Source organism: Ctenopharyngodon idella, chromosome 3, assembly GCF_019924925.1.
Source record: "Ctenopharyngodon idella isolate HZGC_01 chromosome 3, HZGC01, whole genome shotgun sequence".
In the NCBI taxonomy this organism is placed as follows: Eukaryota; Metazoa; Chordata; class Actinopteri; order Cypriniformes; family Xenocyprididae; genus Ctenopharyngodon; species Ctenopharyngodon idella.
The window spans coordinates 4,666,105-4,684,855 of NC_067222.1; the positions used below are offsets into that span (position 1 = coordinate 4,666,105).

The 18,751-nt window shown below is 37.0% G+C and overlaps 1 protein-coding gene across 1 annotated transcript; it reads right to left on the bottom strand.

The window, feature by feature from the left end:
* Window positions 1-3,559: 3,559 nt before the first annotated feature.
* On the bottom strand, window positions 3,560-15,833 carry pctp (phosphatidylcholine transfer protein). The gene is made up of 6 exons (XM_051888129.1): window positions 15,645-15,833; window positions 13,333-13,450; window positions 6,335-6,414; window positions 6,007-6,178; window positions 5,845-5,912; window positions 3,560-5,767 (listed from the first exon to the last, which is right to left on the bottom strand). The coding sequence occupies exons 1-6, from the start codon at window positions 15,801-15,803 to the stop codon at window positions 5,690-5,692; spliced, it is 675 nt and encodes a 224-aa protein (XP_051744089.1). The 5' UTR covers window positions 15,804-15,833; the 3' UTR covers window positions 3,560-5,689.
* Between the last annotated feature and the right edge of the window lie 2,918 nt (window positions 15,834-18,751).

Below are 18,751 nucleotides of genomic sequence, written 5' to 3' on the forward strand. Positions count from 1 at the left end.
AGATCTTAGCGCCTCCATTCAAGCTGCACGTGAACCGATCATCTCTTCCTCTTTACTAATAGATACAGCTCTAAATCAACATGAATGAACGTCAGAAGGTATGTACAACTTACCGAAATGTGTTTTGCCTCATCAGTGTTTCAACCGCGACAACATGTCACGTTCGCCAATGGTAGCCCTACATTTCCCTCAGGAAAGCCATTCGATGACTCACAGCTCGACAGTTAGCTAGAAAAAAAGCCTTTTTGCGAAAAATATGCACTATAGCCTATTGATTATATTTTTGCTTAATCTGTTAGTGGAGTCTTATTTAATTTATGTTTTAGCCCTAGATTCGTCGTGAAAACAAGTTTATATACGTTATGTTTACATTAGGCTACATTTAAAAATAAATAAATAAAAAGGAATTGGAATAGAAGCATTATCATTAAAAAGTTATTATATCTAAAAACCTTTTTTGCAATTCAAATGTTTGTATAAGGGTACAAATCAGTTTTTATTTGAGTGTTTATTATATCTAAAAAAAAAAAAAAAAAAAAAAAAAAAGCAGTGGAATGTAGTTAATAATGTTAGTTATAGTACCGTTAGTAAATGTACCAACTGACAGGGTTCCCTGTATAGTTTACAGCTTGAGCAATTTTTTTTCCTTGAAAAAAATTGACACATAGCTACTGTACCTGATATAGGCCTAGCCATCCAAATGAATCAATAACAATTGAGCGCTTGTGAATCGAAATCAAACTGAATCGTGAAATTTGTGTCGATACCCAGCCCTACCACTCAGAACACCCTAGCAACCACTTAACAACCACCCAGAACACCTTATCAACCACCCTGAACACCCTAGCAACCAAATTATTAATTATATATAATAATTTGATTAAATTATATTAATTGCAAAATTATAATTACAAAATTATTTTTAAAAAGTACAAAAGTCCAAAAAACCCATCTATAGTATATTTTCTTATAAATCCCAGCACAAATCCAGACAGAGACGCAAACGAATTACCTGCAGAAACACTTTGTTTGGACTCCTATGAACTGGCACCAGAGCCTGGACTCTCCTCGACGCCAGAACGGTTAAGATTTCAACAATGCAAAGCATATGCTTATGAAAATAATTACCTAACCTTGAGTTCAGGGGCTTCTTGGCTGCAGATAGAGGGGCCAGACGCAGCGCCAGGTAGCGTCTGCAATTATAACTGGGCTGAATAACCTCCATCAAAACTCACTTCATGTGCATAATGCAGGCAGAAAAAGCCCATAAAAGCCTATTCAGGATCAAGGATGCCTGTTCCCAGAGGCCCCTCTATCTCTAATTGTAATCTATTAAGAATCACAAAAGCTGCAGACGGGAAAGTTTCTGAGCAGAGCGTCTGTTCAGACAGACAGGCACCTGGGAAATCGGAGGAGGTTTTCAGGCAGAGCAGGAGTCCAGGAGGAAAAGTGTATCGCTTTCTGAAGCTAATTAGTCCTGTACATGACCAATCAGAAGAAATACAACAGCTGGCCAAGAAATATATTTGCCTTCCATTCGTGAAAGACAGCCAGTGGAAAGAAACGGTGGAATACCTGATGTTATTCAAGAGGGCCGTTTCAGGGGACAAAATGTGGGACAAATATAGACCCTCAACAATCTCATTTTCATTGTTTCCTACAGCTTAAATGGAAACACATACATCGGCCAAGAGAAACATTCAGAAGAGTGAATCTCATGAAGCCTGTCAAGAAAATGTCTGGGTTATTTTTAATCCCAATAAAAAAATAAAAATAAGAAATTATATTATATTTTACAACCAGTAAGTTGTGACTATACAAAGTGAAAAAGTAACAAATAGTAAAGTATTTGGGAAGTTTTTTTTTTTTTTTTTTTTAATGAGAATCACCTTTGAAAATAATGAGGATTACAAGCAAACTCAAAAATTAAATATTCAGACACATTATTATTAGGAAATGTGCCACCATAAAAATGTCACAAAGCAGAAAAAAAATCTCTTCAATTTCTATAAGCAAAATATGACTTATTTTGAATTTGGGGGTAGAGCCGCTCTAAGCTGGTACCATATTTGCATTATACAGAAACAGGCTCACAATTACATTAAAAATAATTACATTGTTAACTATACAAATATACCCAATAAACCATGATGATGTACAGCAGGATGTTTATAACACTAGTGTGCATGTGTGTGTTAAAATACTTACAAAATTTACAGTCTTCATTTACTACACAGAAGAAGAGAGTTATAGTATCAAAACCAAACCAAAAGAATACATAAACAAATATGCACCATATAAAATCTACTTTTTTATATATATATGGTAATATCATTATATTAACTGTTTTGACTAACCCAGAACCTGTTTAAAGTTGCTGAATTCGTAACCACATACTAGTATACTTCTCTTACTATTTTGAGCACATCTTCTTATGGCTGAAGTAGTATGAGTAGAATACAGCAACGGTCTGATATGACATAGCAGACATACAGCTACTGATATTCCAGACTGTAATTACACTGGAGACCAGTAGGGAGAGACACAGCTCCTACATTTAATTTAAAGGATTAGTTCACTTCAGAATTAAAATGCTTATAATTTACTCACACCCATGTCATCCAAGATGTTTATGTCTTTCTTTCTTCAGACGAAAAGAAATTAAGGTTTTTGAGGAAAACATTCCAGGATTTTTCTCCATATAGTGGACTTCACCGGGGTTCAACGGGTTGAAGGTCCAAATTGCAGCTTCAAAGAGCTCTACACAATCCCAGACGAGGAATAAGGGTCTTATCTAGCAAAACAATCTGTCATTTTCTAAAAATTTTTTTAAATGTATATACTTTTTAACCACAAATGCTCATCTTGCACTGCTCTGCAATGCGCCACGTTGGAAAGGTCGGAAGTACCGCGGTAGGGCGAAAAACTCCATCTCATTTTCTCCTCCAACTTCAAAATCATCCGATATCGTTGTTTTACCTTTTTTTGATAAGGGCGTTTGGCTTAGTCTTTGCACATTCGCTTTGTAGACTGCTGGATCGGTACTTCCACCTACGTCACACTTGGCCTTTCCAACATGATTACGCAATGCGTGGCACATCACAGAGCACTGCAAGATGAGCATTTGTGGTTAAAAAGTACATGATTTATTTTTATTTAAGAAAATGACTGATCGTTTCTCTAGATAAGACCCTTATTCCTCGCCTGGGATCGTGTAGAGCTCTTTGAAGCTGCACTGAAACTGACCTTTAGACCTTCAACCCGTTGATCCCCAGTGAAGTCCACTATATGGAGAAAAATCCTGGAATGTTTTCCTCAAAAACCTTCATTTCTTTTTGACTGAAGAAAGAAAGACATAAACATCTTGGATGACATGGGGGTGAGTAAATTATCAAGAAATAATTTTAATTCTGAAGTGAACTAATCCTTTAACCTAGATAATACTGTATAAGTACTCATTTTAGGACTCAAATCCATGATCATGTTATATTAGAGACATTTTAAGCTCAATATTAATGCACAAATCTACTCAGACACAAATAATAAAATTCAACAACAATGAAAGGCAAAGCACCAGTTTTAATGAAATGAAATTTGGCAGTAATGAACAAGTTGAGGCAGAATGCACAGATGATTTTATTTTAATTGCAGTACTGTGAGTGTAAGAGGTAGATGTCAAAAAACAGAGGAAAACAACACACCAAACCACACAATGAAACTACGGAGTGTCAAAACGTAAAAAAAAAAAATAATAATAAGTCAAATGGAATGTTACTGAAACTCCTTAATAACTTTCCTATGAATAATCTCGATTTCCTAATGGATAACAACCCACGACTGTAAACACCAGTAGATATTAACGGACTGTATTGCTGCTTTAAATTGCTGTTGTGATCAATAAAGTGTTATCATTTTTTCCCATATATTTACTGTGCTCAGCATTAACATGTAAACAACAGTATTATGAATTTAGTCACAATATTTTCAGTGCAAATGCTCATATTTTCAGCTCTGTATAGTAATTGTCATTAATGTGATTTATGCAAATTCCTGATTAAAAGTATCTGAAATATACATTCAAATGCAATTCATTTTCCCAATATACAGACCATAAATTCTGACCATTAAAAAAAACATTCAAAATACCATTCAAATAAAATAAAGTCTTAACTGTGTCCCCATCCTTCTAACAGCAGAGGGCGCTGCATTACTACAATCCATCACACCCAGTGTGCAGAGGCTCATGGGAAGGCACTCAGGACTAATTCAGCACCTGTACATGCAAACTTTTCTTGTAATATTTAAGTGCTTGATTGTATTCAGTTGCTGGGGGTGGGGAACAAAACTATAACATAATTATTATATAACTATTCAGATCACATACATGCTTATTTGGACACTTGAGTCTACTGTTCAAAAGAAATCTTCTGCTCACCAAGGCTGCATCTATTTGATCAAAAATACAGTAAAAACAATAATAATGTGAAATATTACCATTTAAAACTTTTCTATTTTAATATATATTAAACTGTAATTTATTCCTGTGATCAAAGCTGAATTTTCAGCATCATTATTCCAGTCTTCAGTGTCACATGATCCTTCAGAAATCAGTCTAATGTGCTGATTTGATGCTCATTTATTACCGATTATTATTGCTGCTCAATTATTAAGGCCCGTTCACACCAAGAACACTAATAGCTATAACAATAGTAGTTATCGTAATAGTAATATTTGCGTCCACACCAACCAACGATAACGGTCTGTTTATTATAAACTCACGCGCTGCGGTTTCAAAGTGTGTACAATATGTTTTTGCTGTTCTTGTTGCATTTACACGGCTTTAACCAGCAGATGTCCTCAGCATGCTATGTTTTTTGACTTGTCAAACAGCGGTGGCTTTTTCCTTGGCGGTTAACTTCTCCGCAATGTCGTCTGCCATTTTAAATGCGCGAGAATGGATTCTGATTGGCTGTCAGTGTTTTATCGTTAAACGGCTGGGAAAAAAATCGTTCTGAAAGTGATCCCAACGATATTGTTTCTTTATATTGTTATCGTTATTGTTGTGGTGTGGACAGTGCTATTTTTTATATTTAGAACGATTTTTAGAACTATATCTTTATCGTTATCTTCATATTTATCGTTCTTGGTGTGAACGGGCCTTTAATAATGATAATGTTATTATCTATTGCTTTATGACTCAAACCAAACTTCTTTTTGCCAAATATCTTACATTAAATGACTCTTGATTTTATAATTTTTTTTAGCACAATATTTACACATTTTAGTGTGTCTTAAGTGTCCAAATACATTTTATAAGGTTTCTGTATAAAACCTAACAGCGTTTGGATTTCAGGAAGGCTTACTGATTGACTTTGTGCATTTGATGTATAAGAAATATGTTAATGTTTATGCTTATATTCACGAATTACATTATGATTGATCTATATTACATTCAAAACCAATTTTAAAAATGTTCAAATTAGCCCTAAATTCCAGCTAAAGTTCAACAGGAACCTCAATTCATTGGATTCAGACAATCTGTATAATCATGGACTCTAGCTGCAGCTTCTCCAATCACCATATAAACAGCAGTAACTCTACCCACAATCCCCTCCACCCAGAATGCCCTTCTGACGTGAAACAGAACCAAAGAGATGGCGGGGGATAAAGAGAGGACGTCATACATGCATCACTTCTTGTTCTTGCAGTAGTTTGCGTAGTTACTGCAGGCCTTCTTCATGTCGGTGAGAAAGGCAGGGACGCCCGTCTGAGGCAAAAACACATTCATCAACACCATAACATGAATAAATACACATTACATGAATGAATCTACAGCCGGCTCACCTTAGCTGCCCAGTTTACCAGCCAAGTCGGTATCATTCCTCCAGGATTATCAAAGTAGTTCATAAACACTGGAATATGATTTTAACAAACACAGTTACAGGTGAGCAGGAGCCTCTCGATCTGTGTCCTACAGTATACGTGCGTGTGTGTGTGTGTGTGTACCTTTGGTACCGCCGGAGCCATCGCTCTCAATAGCCAGACTCTGTTTGTAATCCTTGACCCGGATCACGCCTCTCTTCTCTGGACACTGAGACACTGGCGAGCTCTTGGCTAAAACCACCCAGATCTTCCGTCCTCCCACGTCCAGATCCCGTCGTTCCCGCACATAAACATACTGAAGAGGGTTAAGGGCTCACATAGAGAGAAACGCAGATTTATTTGAAGCAAATATTATTATAAATTAAGAAACCCTGGCCAGTATTTACACGAATCTGTCTATTCCCGCACACACGCTGTATTTTTCAGAGCGTAAAGTGTGTCTGTAGGATACATCCCTGTTGGACAGAGGTAATGGATATTTCACCTCCCAGTATATGGCTTTCTGCCCGCTGTAGTCTTTCTCGTGCAGCTCTGTGGACAACAAACACATACACAGTCAGTTCACTTACACACTTTACAGTAAGGTCTCATGTTGACATTAACATTAGTTAAAGGATTAGTCCACTTTCAAAATAAAAATTTCCTGATAATTTACTCACCCCCATGTCATCCAAGATGTTCTTCTTTCTTCAGTCGAAAAGAAATTAAGGTTTTTGATGAAAACATTCCAGGATTTTTCTCCTTATAGTGGACTTCAATTGGCCCCAAACGGTTGAGGTCAAAATTACAGTTTCAGTGCAGCTTCAAAGGGCTTTAAATGATACCAGACGAGGAATAGGGGTCTTATCTAGCGGTCATTTTCAACTTACGGAATGAACGCGGTGCCAGTTCCATTTTTTCCGTAAGTTGAATAGGGAAGGCGTAGGACATACAGCGTAAGCTTTTTGAAGAATGCGGAAGGCGGTCTGGCAGAAGCACTTGCGAGGCGATCATTTGTGTTCATAAAGTATACCTTTTTTTTCTTTTTTTTTCTTCAGAAAATGACCGATCGTTTCGCTAGATAAGACCCTTATTCCTCGTCTGGTATCGTTTAAAGCCCTTTGAAGCTCCACTGAAATTGTCATTTTGACCTTCAACCGTTTGGAGACCGCTTGAAGTCCACTGTAAGGAGAAAAATCCTGGAATGTTTTCATCAAAAACCTTAATTTCTTTTCAACTGAAGAAAGAAGGACATGGACATCTTGGATGACTTGGGGGTGAGTAAATTATCAGGAAAATTTAAACTAATCCTTTAACATGAACTAACAACAAACAATACTTCTACAGCAGTGGTCTCAAACTCAGCTCCTGGAGGGCCACAATCCTGTAGAGTTCAGCTACAAACCTAATTAAACACCTGAACCAGGTAATCAAGGTCTTGTTAGGCATACTAGAGCTGTGTCTGAAATCGCCCCCCTATACCCTTAAATAACGCACTATTTGTGGGACAGCCATTTGCATTGGTGTCTGAAACCATAGTGGACATTATCGAGTGCACTCATGCAGTCCCACAATGAACCGCAATAACGAGTGTACAACTGATGTATGCTCAAAGGATAGAGAAAACTCATTAAGGCACTGTGAGAAGTCTGACCAGAAGATGGCGCCCGCAGCTGAATCATCCATCCATCCAATTTCCAAACCGCTGGTCCAATGTGGGTACAGTGTAATATCATACAAGTATAAATTCCTTTTTAATTGATTATTAAATTGTTTAATTAAGGTTTATACATAGTTTCCATGACAGAGTTCAAGATAAATCTGTTCATTACTACTGGAGCTGCCAGTTCGCTAAGTATCAAATGATTAATAAACAATGAGGGTATAGGGGGGACAGCCTAGAAACTTCCTGGCAGGTGTGTTGGAGCTGGTAGGAGCTAAACTTTGCAGGACAGTAACTACATTAGATTTCTGATCTACAGTGTTTATTAATCTTAGTTAATGTTAAAGGGATAGTTCACCCAAAAATTAAAATTATCCCATGATTTACTCACCCTCAATACATCCTAGGTGTATATCTTCTTTCAGACAAGCACAATCAGAGATATATTTAAAAATATCCTGGCTCTTCCAAGCTTTATAATGGTTGTAAAGGGGGAGAGGGGGAGGGGGGGGCGTACGCATCGATTTGCGGCAGAAGAGTGACCTCTGACACGACATGACGCAATGATGAACACGGAAGCTCAGAGGATAGAGCAAAACAAAACACCAGTCACGAATTAGAAGTCTAAAACAAGAATTTTTAAAGAGAAATGTTGGAGGATTTCAATATAAGAGAAGAGGAGCTTGAGTTTGTTGCTCAGCCCTATTTGTTTGAACCTGTGAGAGGCGTCTAAGCTTACGATACTCCTACATCCTGCGTCATACATCGCGTCACGGGTTACTCTTGTGGCGTAAGTCGACTTGTGCAGTATGTGTATGGTCGTCTGCCGGAAGCTAGTTATTTGAATTTATAAAGTTTTAAATATGGATTTTTTTTTTTATTACAAAAACCATCTCTTCGCTTCAGAAGGCCTTTATTAACCCCCTGGAGCCGTATGGATTATTTTTTTATGATGGATGGATGAATTTTTTTGGGCTTCGAAATCTTGCCCCCTGTTCACCATTATAAAGCTTGGAGGAGCAAGGATATTTTTAAATATATATCTGATTGTGTTCGTCTGAAAGAAGATAGTCATATACACCTAGGATGGCTTGAGGGGGAGTAAATCATGAGATATTTTTCATTTTTGGGTGAACTGTCTCTTTAAATAACCTATATAACATAGCCTAATTTGGATTAAAAAAAAAAATCACAAATTAAAGCTACACTTAAGCTAATCTTAATGCAACACTATTAAACATCATTTTAGAGACACCGTGTGCTTCAATTTTGTGGCAATAGTTCGGGAGGATGCTTTTCAGTTCCAGTATGACACAAAGTGACATCCATGTAGTCTGTAGTGGAAAAACTTGGCTGACCTGCACCAAAACCAGACCTGAACCTCTACTGAACTCTGGATCTCAAATCCAACATCTAAACCTTCCCACAAGACTGGAAGTGATCAGGGAGGACAAACGTTTCAGGGTTTGAATTCAAACGTCGCATCACTGCAAAAACAGCTTCACATTCTGAAACACTTCGGTTCAAAACTGACTAACATTATAAAACAGACTCTAAATTCTGAATGGATTGTACACACTTAGATCATTTATACAATGAGGAAGAACTAGTCACTGGATTTGCCAGATTGGCATCAAATCTTTCAAATAAATTAGTAACTAGATATAATTGAGCAGAACTGTGAGCAGCAGGATCATTATAGTTAACTAAAATTAAAACTGAAACCATAAAAAATAAAATTACTTGTTACTTGAAATACAATCAACTTTAACTAAATCTTTTTTTTTTTTCAGCTGGATGCCACGGAAACATTTCTAATTTTTATTTAGATGTACTAAAAAACTAAACGTGAGATAAAAATAAAAAACTATAGACTAAATAAATAAAACTAATACAAATGACAAAATAATCATTAAAACAGATAATACAAAATAATCAGTTTAAAATACTAACAAAAACTATAACAAAATAATAAATTCAAATAAAATAACAGCCAAAAAAGACACACAGGCGTGTTTGTTCGAGGTCTGAACGGGTCACACGGGTGTATCTAGCATTAAACAGATGATGTATTCAGCGAACAAGGGTGGAGGCAAACGCGTTTATGTGTGATTGTAATCACAAGCGTTTGTTGACTGATTTAACGCAAACCACATTTCACTGCTCTGGTGGTCCGACACAACATTCAATTACACAACGCAGAGATGTGCGTTCAGTGAAATTATACATGTCGCAGACAAAACTACACAGACAAGAGACTGAACAAAGACATGATGTTCAGAACAGAACAAGCCCTGTAGTCTGACAAACATTTATGTTGAAGAAAACGCAATGATGACAGTGCAGCGCGAAATAATAACTGTAAACGCCTGTTATGCAATCAAGATCTGGAGGTCAGTTTGTGCTGTTCTGTGTATAAACTAGCGTTTGGGTGGGATTTCTGCAGAGTTATGCCACAGGAAAAGCACTCAGGAGGACACTAGAGGACATACATCAGGATGCAAGCACAAACGCTGTCAGACGCATGAGGCTCTTCACGAAAGATCAGCTCAAACACATGAGTACGTCTGGAGCCAGAGATGTGTTTCCAATAAAACGGCACTCCACCCTCATGTACACTCACACACAGCTATTCACGGTCTGTTTGTGTTTGCGGGAAATACACCACCCTGCCATGTCATATCTAAATGCTTCAAAAGCTAGTTTCATTAAATATATAGTTTTTTTTTTATCAAATGAACAATCATGCAACAACAAAAGAAGTCAAGGATAAGAAAAAAAATATGTGTCCAAGTAATAATGCATTATGAAAGAGACTGTAATCACTGGTGATATCTTTTGGACAGCAAAAACAGCTTTCATGTCCCAAACTCAAGCACAAAACTACACACAAAGTGATTTTTAAAGATGGCTTAATAGTTCCCAGATCCAGAGAGAACAAAATATTTACATGTTTGTGGAACAGAACAAGCTCCGTACTGATGATTACCAACGTTAAAGTTGTTCAAATGGTAATCTCATTGAAGACCATTTCCTGAGCATTTCTGAAATGCAATACTCATAATACTTCAACACAAAAGTCCACTTAAATATAAACTGCAAAATAGTGTTGTCAAAAAGTCGGTACTGAAATTTTAAAAATGTGACGCTTTGAGCAAAAGTTCAAATAGTCTACAGTTCATGTGGAAAAAGTCCACATTTCACTCTGTTGCCACCTATTGATCAACCATTGCAGCATGAGAAATTGATCATCTTTTTCATAAAAGTAAAAGTCAATGCAAGCAAACTGAAAATTGTTTGATATTGGTTTATTAGAAAACAAAATTGAAAATAGTTTGCAGTTTTTTCATGCATTATAAGTGTCAGAGATGGAGAAATTGGTCATAACTACTAAATCATGACTGTTTTTAACTTTAGAACTAGACTTCAGTGGAACGCTACATGCTAAATTGCTATAAACTGTATGTAGGCCACTTTAACATGACATCATTCCCTGAGCTCTTTAACTGGTGCTCTGCCATCTCATTTTTAATTATTAACACTTTTGATTAAACAGTAAACAGGATTTTATGATGTTTAAAACAATGAAATTCAAAGTACAAACCTGCTCAATGTACAGAAATCTGATCCAGGGTCAGTTTCTGCCTTTCACATGCTCATGGTTGAGCTTATACAGACTAAAGGATCTGATTCTGGATCAGTCCACTGTGAAAGTCGATATATACATGCCTGTGTGGCTCTACTGTATGAAGCACATCACTACCAAACAACACAGCATGTTCTACACACATGACAATGACAGAATAAACACTGGGTCAATCTACTGGGACGCTAAATTTACATGACGTACCAGTCCAGTTCCCTGCGTATCTGAACGGATCTGACCACCATCAAGAGGAGAAACTTCAGAATGTGGAAAAACAGTAGAAAAATGTAAAAAAACAAGCCATATGATGCATTTCAAGTGGGCGACAGTTTATTTGTGATCCACAAGAGTAAGTTAACGTAACTTTAAGACACTTAAAGGGGTCATGAACTGTGTTGTTTTATTGTTTTATAATGTTTCTTGGGATGCACTTATAATGTTAGTATGCTTTTTACATTAAAAAAAAAAGTCATTATTTAGAAATAAAAGGTTTTTTTGCTACCCTGATTTTAGCCCTCTGATTTGAACGCTCTGTTTTAAGGGGCATGTCTGCTGTGAAACTTCAGTGTAAACGCCCACTGCTGTGATTGGCTAACAGTATTACTCTCTCAAAAACTTTTAGCACGTTTTACTATTACAGCTTTACAGCTCTCAAGGTTTACTAATCATGAGTAGTGTTTATTATAGCGTTTTGATCTATGGCATTATATTTAGATCGTGGCAGGAAAGGTTGTAGTGATGAACAGCCGATCACAGACATGTTGAGTGCATGAAAGCAGTGATCTCGTCATTGCAACATAATTTCTGCACACTAACGAATGCTTTCATCGTAACTAACAGTGCAAACGCGATGTAACTAAGAGATATAAATATCTCCGTTGAATAAAACGGGAGTTTTGGCGCGTGTCCAGAACTCAGTCACTGATAAACTCACGCTCTTTAATTGACAGCTCTGGCGATTGTTAAGGGAGCGTTCTTTGATCGCTTCTTTATATAATCTAATCACCATTTAAATAACAGATTATTTTCATCCTACTAAGAGAAACAACATGAAGTCGACCGTTTAGTCACTGGTTTGATTTACTGACACATAGAGAATTAACATCTGACTGTACATCAATCATTACATATCAGATCAGGCATTAGAATTAACACAGTTACTTACATGTTGTTGCATTACTGTCGAGTCCATATCGCTAAAGTCTGTTTGCAAAGCCTGTGCTGAAATGCCAAAGAATCCACAGTGAAATGTACCGAATACAAAATAAATAAAGCTCAACTAAGACATTCACATTGTTGAAAATAAATAACTATATTCCTAGCATTAGGATCTTTTGAAAGGTAATGTTATTTTTAGTCCTGTATCGCTCGTCACTAACACGCCAGTGGGCAGGGCTAACGTTGCAATGATGAGGTAGGCATTGATTTCTTCTGCGGAGGCGGAGTTTCACCTAGATAGGCACATTCCAGGATCAGTCATTCGCTGGGCCTGGTGTCAAAAGCTTTTATTGGACTAACAAGGACGTTTTCAGTTATTCTTATAGTATAATGACCTCTTATACATCAGAAGCTCAGGGAAAAGTTGATTTCTCAATTCATGACCCCTTTAATATTCAGTAATATCATCGATTCGACTGACATTATCAGATGAGAACAAAACTTGAGATGAATAATGATATTATTGTCTTCTTAAGAGCTGCTTTATAGCTGAATCGAATTAGTTTCATAATTGACACTGTTATTGAACTGACTGAATCAACATTGAACTGACGACACTATTGTCTTTTTACAGCTGCTTTACAGCAGAATTTGAATTTGTGTCATATTTGATGAAGTTGCATCAATCATTCTGTAATTTTTCCTGTTTATTACTGTAAAGCGCTAGCTATATGGATAAAGCTGACGTGACTTGACTAACCTAAGAAAATAGTTTTTTACCCACAGCAAAAGCTTGTTTGAGTTGTTCTGCTACAGAAATGGGTGTATCACATATAATGTCTTCAATGATGATTCATGACTGTAGGAATCTGTCTAAACCTGCCCTACGACTAATACTGAATCAAACTATCTAGACTCTGAGGCTGAAGGGTGAATTTTTATGAAATAATGGTTTTCATGAAGATGTTTGATTGTGACTTCTGGAGTCCCACACATAGTTTACCTTTGACATAGGAGTCCCACTGTCTCCTGTAGTTGAGATCCATGTAAACATCTGCGCAGAGATCTGGAGAGCAGCTGGGCAGAGAACCGAACACTTTGTACTCGTACAAACCTGTTTCCTGTTGAACAAGACATTAAAGAGAAATGCATCACAAACACAAGCCACATCACAGCCAGAGCCCGTAATACTGATCAAGCATCATGATATTTGGCTGATTCATGTGATGATACACATGCACTAGAAGTTAAACTGATCCCAGTGCATGAAGACAGGATTCTCTTGAATGCATCAGTCATGGTTACTTTTGCTTGTATGTTATAAATCAACAAAACATCTGGATCTTTTTTAACGGGCAAGTTTGGTCATTTCAAGCAGACTGAGCCAAATAATGTTATAGAACTTTTAAATACTATAAAACCCAATGAGTTTACAATACATGTTGTGTTAAATATTATACAGAAGAAATGTTAAGTTGGAAATGACTTATTTGACCTATTCCATTTATGTTTTATATTACAGTATTTACTCATATATAGTCACACTTTCAACTCCAACAAATATTTGTCAGGGTTGCCTTATTTTTAACAGCCAATTTCTTAGACAGACACATATCTTAAAGGGGACCTATTATGCCCCTTTTACGAGATGTAATATGAGTCTCTGGTGTCCCCAGAATGTGTCTGTGAAGTTTCAGCTCAAAATACCCCACAGATCATTTATTATAGCTTGTCAAATTTGCCCCTATTTGGGTGTGAGCAAAAACACGTCGTTTTTGTGTGTGTCCCTTTAAATGCAAATGAGCTGCTGCTCCCGGCCCCCTTTCAAGAAGAGGGTGGAGCTTTAACAGATCGCGCTTCGGTTGTTCAACAACAACAAAGCTGGAGAATCTCACGCAGCCAAAATGATGATTGTCAGTAACGGTGTTCAGCCTTACATTGTTCAAACCGGAGTCGGACACTGATGGACTCCGGAAGAAGTTACAACTTTTAGAATGAAACTTGACGTTTCTGAATAGATGAAGTGGATAAATTTATGTAGTTGCTGTGGAGTTGATTCAACTAATCGACTAGAATGTGCCGTCATGTTAATCTTTTGTGCAAAACCCGTATGGACGCCCACTATACATACTGTAATTGTATCATTGCAATAATAAATGCACAAAATGTATCGACATAGACCTCATGTTTAATATCATAGTTTCGTCCTTACCTCTGTTGTTAGTCCCAGGGTAGAACTTCTGATCAGCATGCTAGAGGTTCTGGGTTCTAATTCGCCCTCCTGTTATTTACTTTATTTTTTTTCTCATTAAAACCAAAGATGTTCATCAGTGATTGTATATCAAGAGCAGGGACACGTTTATGTGTATTTTGTTTTGTGATTTCACCGGAAAGAATAGAGTCTCCGGCCGCAACAGCGTTAGCGATAGATTGAAGCGCTCGTCCGAGTGAAGACTGCGCAGTGTGCACGAGCGCCAAGAGCACACTGTTGAGCCATTGATAACAGCGGCAACGAGCACTCAACAAGATTTCAAAAACAACACATCCCAGTGACAGATCGCCTATTTTTAAACACAGACGAATTGCTAATCATCTAGAGATGTTTCTTTTGTATTACTATACATCCGTGCCGCGAGATGTTTCAAAAAGTGGTGGGGACAATATCGACCCTGGCAAAAAGTGGTGGGGACATGTCCCACCCGCAAATTACGCCTACATGCAATTAAACAACCTATTAAACGGTAGGAAAATAATTGCGAAATCTAAAGTAATTCATGAAACATTCAAAAGCACAAGGAGAAAATGGGGAAAAAAATAGAAAATTAAAAACCATTGTTTTATTCAACTGAAATACAATTTAATGATTATTTTTCAAATCAAAAGTTCAAACATAGACATGCTCGTTTTCTCTAGCAGTTGTTGAGTAATTATGTATTTTTAAATAATATTTTTTTAATAAATTATAATTCCAGTATCATATTTTGTTATCATGTGACAACTAGCCCCGGTCTCCTCTATTATTTGTTTTATTATATTTTTATATATTAACACAATTCAGTGGGCCTGGTGATTTAACAGAGCGACTGAAGCTTATATAATGATTATGTTATCGTCATATTATATATATATTATCACGTACAGTATGTTCAATACTAGCATATTTGCGTTGGGCAGTGTATTGTTGTGAACTATTGCATTATTATATACTGTCTTGCGTTATGTATTATGTTATACTCTAGATCAGATGTTTCGCATTGCATTGTTTTGATTTTTGCGCAGGGCGCGTGCGCATTGTGTCATTCATCATATATTCACCTTGTTATAAAGTCTGTATATTTTGACGTCCATGGTCTCGGTGAAGAACTCCCACCCGCCGTCGAGCTGCGGCTCGTCCAGTTCGGTCCACGCCAGCTCGAACTCCTCATCACTGAACAGCAGAGCCATGTTCCTGTATCCACGCGAGTCAGGAGTCATGTGAACGCGGAAGCTGACGTCAGAGCGCAGCTGATCGCGCGCCACGTGCTCACACATTTCGGTACACGCTTAAATGTTTTGTACAGATATGGAATGTTTTATCATCTAATATATATGTGTTCAGTGTGTGCTTTTCTTCTTTTTATATGTAAAATAAATATATAGAAAGTGCCAGTCAGCCATTCATTATCTCAAAAAACTCCAACCGGGTGGTCAGGAGCCTGACATGGGGAAAGGAGACATTTGTCTGTGAGCCTCTGTTAGTAACCCAATGCCGTAACTTTTGTTACCAGATGATACTCTATACCTATACAGCCTGTTACAAGACTGACCAGCTCAAATATTTATACTCCACCAGATTCATAACAGGCCCATCAATTAATCAGAGGTGTGTCAAGAGTTGTGAAAGTGTAATAAAATAAAGGGTTAGATCTAGGCTAAGCTGACTGGAAAGACCCTATAATGAAACATTTTTAAAAAAAAATTTATCAACTCAAGAACACTATACAGCCAAAAAAAAAAAAAAAAAGAAGAAGGAAAGAAACCTGTTACAATTAAAGAACCACTGAAGAACCTTCATGGGTGTTTGTATGAAATCTGTTCATCGAACAGTTTGGTGAGAACTGCATTGAATGAACTCAAGCAAGTTGCAAAACTGGAGCCAAATGACCAAACTCTGTGTGCTCTTTGCTGTCAGTCAGAGAGATCCGAGCGATGTCCGTCACCGCGTGCTGCATTTGAGGAAAGATTTCCTCCGGGAAGGAAGACTGTAGACAACACCCTGTATCACATTACAAGAAAAAAGAAGCAGAAAAACACATTGGATGCTTGAGTTGCACATGTATGCGTTTAAGAGCAGAAGGCAGAGCTAATTCAAATCACAAACCCATTCAAATATATGTCCACAAACAATACACACTCACAAAGGTTGTGTAGGGTTTTACTGTCACGTCAGATACAAAGACTGAAATAGATATTGTGTGTGCTCTGTGTGCATTTATTAGGCTACTTGTTGTAAAAATGTAAGATTTTGCAATAAATATAACCAGAACTAAATACACACAGAGTTGTGGAAAGTTACTTAAACTTAATGCATTAGTAATGTTAAAAGTAATGCATTACAATATTGCGTTACTCCCTAAAAAAGTAACTAATTGTGTTACTTAGTTATTTTTTATGGAAGGTAATACTTTTGGAAGTACGTTACTTTTGCGTTACTTTTTCTCATCTGGTCTTGGCTGTCAAAATCGAGTGGTCGAGGGTCTGAAGTTGAATGCACTTCAAAATGGCAGAGGGGATTCCCCTAAGTGGAAGTGCTTAGGGAGTTTTTTACGAGTTGAGAAAAGTTACTTTTAAAAGTAATGCATTACAATATTGCGTTACTCCCTAAAAAGTAACTAATGGCGTTAATTACTTTTTATGAGAAGTAATGTGTTACGTTAACGTTACTTTTTCTCATCTGTACTGGGCTGTTTGTTTTTATAACAAAAAAAAATATATATATATTTTTGGCAAATGTAAAGGCCCTTTCACACACCTAAAGTGAAATGAATAAGCCTCAGGCTGAAGGAAATGAATATTTACACCTGTACAGTAGAGGGCGCAGCTCAAACAAACCTTTCAGCTGTGCTGCCATTCTGGAATACAGAAGAATTGGACACAGGAGAAGAAGTAAATGAGTAAATGTATGCTCACATTTAGTCTAGAACTAGTCTAGAATAACCATCATGCTTACACAGCGCACACAATGCCTCTGCACTTACTCCCAATTTCTCTCAACATGGGGACCGGAGAGATGTCAATCAATAAATTGGAAAACAAAGTACCTTGTGTTACTTATGTAACTACTCGCTGGTTATTAAACAGTCCACGATTCCAAAGTACTGATGTCCATGCGTTTTTGTTTGTTATGGAACACCATGAAAACTAGACACAAACAGAAACAACCAACACAGTTTTACACACAACACTACTAAACCACAAATCAAATGTACAAAATATTAACATTTTTACCATGTTTGCCTGGTAACCAGCAGTAGAATGGTCAGGAACACTAACATGTGTGTCTGAATTCACGTATCACCATACCGTTGGCGCTAATACTTCCAGGTTAAGTAAATCAGGAAGAGTCACATGACATTCAGCTGGTAGACAAACTGAGAGTTCAACAATAATAAAGTACAATACCAAATTATGAAATTGACTCACATACACAGAAATACATATTTAAATAAGGTTATGAAAATAAAAAATGAACATTAACCTCTTGAAATCACTGTCATAAGTAACCCACAGCTGACCTATCAGCGTCAGCTACAACTTATTTGAAAAAGTAACTTGGATATTTTGTTGTAAATTTAAAAGTAATGCGTTACCTTACGAGTTACTTGAAAAAAGTAATCTGATTATGTATCTCAAGTTACTTGTAATGTGTTCCTCCCATCACTGTCTCAAAGTGGAGTTAAACGCAGCCCAAATTCCTCCAAAAAGGGTTAAGGCCAATTAACACCAAGAACAGTAACTATAAAGATAACTATAACGATATCTGCGTCCACACCAACGAACGATATTCTAAGCTCACGGGCTGCGGTGTGTACAACATGTTTTTGCTGTTCTTGTTGCATTTACAGGCTTTAACCAGCAGATATCCTCAGCATGCTATTTCACGCTTTGTCGCGTTCAGTGTAGACAGCTTTTAGCTGTTGCGACACGAGCGACAACGGTGTAACAGTGAATTTAGCTGACAAAGTCAATATAGTGGAATAAAAACACCACCTATTCTTTTTCACTGCAACTTCAAAGGAAGCAAGACGATGTTGTCGAAACTAGCACTAGATATCTGAGGTAATTTTATGTTACACTGTTTGCTAGCCTGGCATCATGATCTCATCATTAATACTTCTCACCATTTATTCATGACCGATTGTTTTCCATATTCATTTTCTTTG

Coding starts and splice junctions, on each gene's coding strand:
- pctp (XM_051888129.1), bottom strand. CDS start 15,803: ATGACTCCTGACTCGCGTGGATACAGGAACATGGCTCTGCTGTTCAGT. Junction 5,913..6,006: donor TGGCTCCGGCGGTACCAAAG/GTACACACACAC, acceptor ATCATATTCCAG/TGTTTATGAACTACTTTGAT. Junction 5,768..5,844: donor TGGTAAACTGGGCAGCTAAG/GTGAGCCGGCTG, acceptor TTTTTGCCTCAG/ACGGGCGTCCCTGCCTTTCT.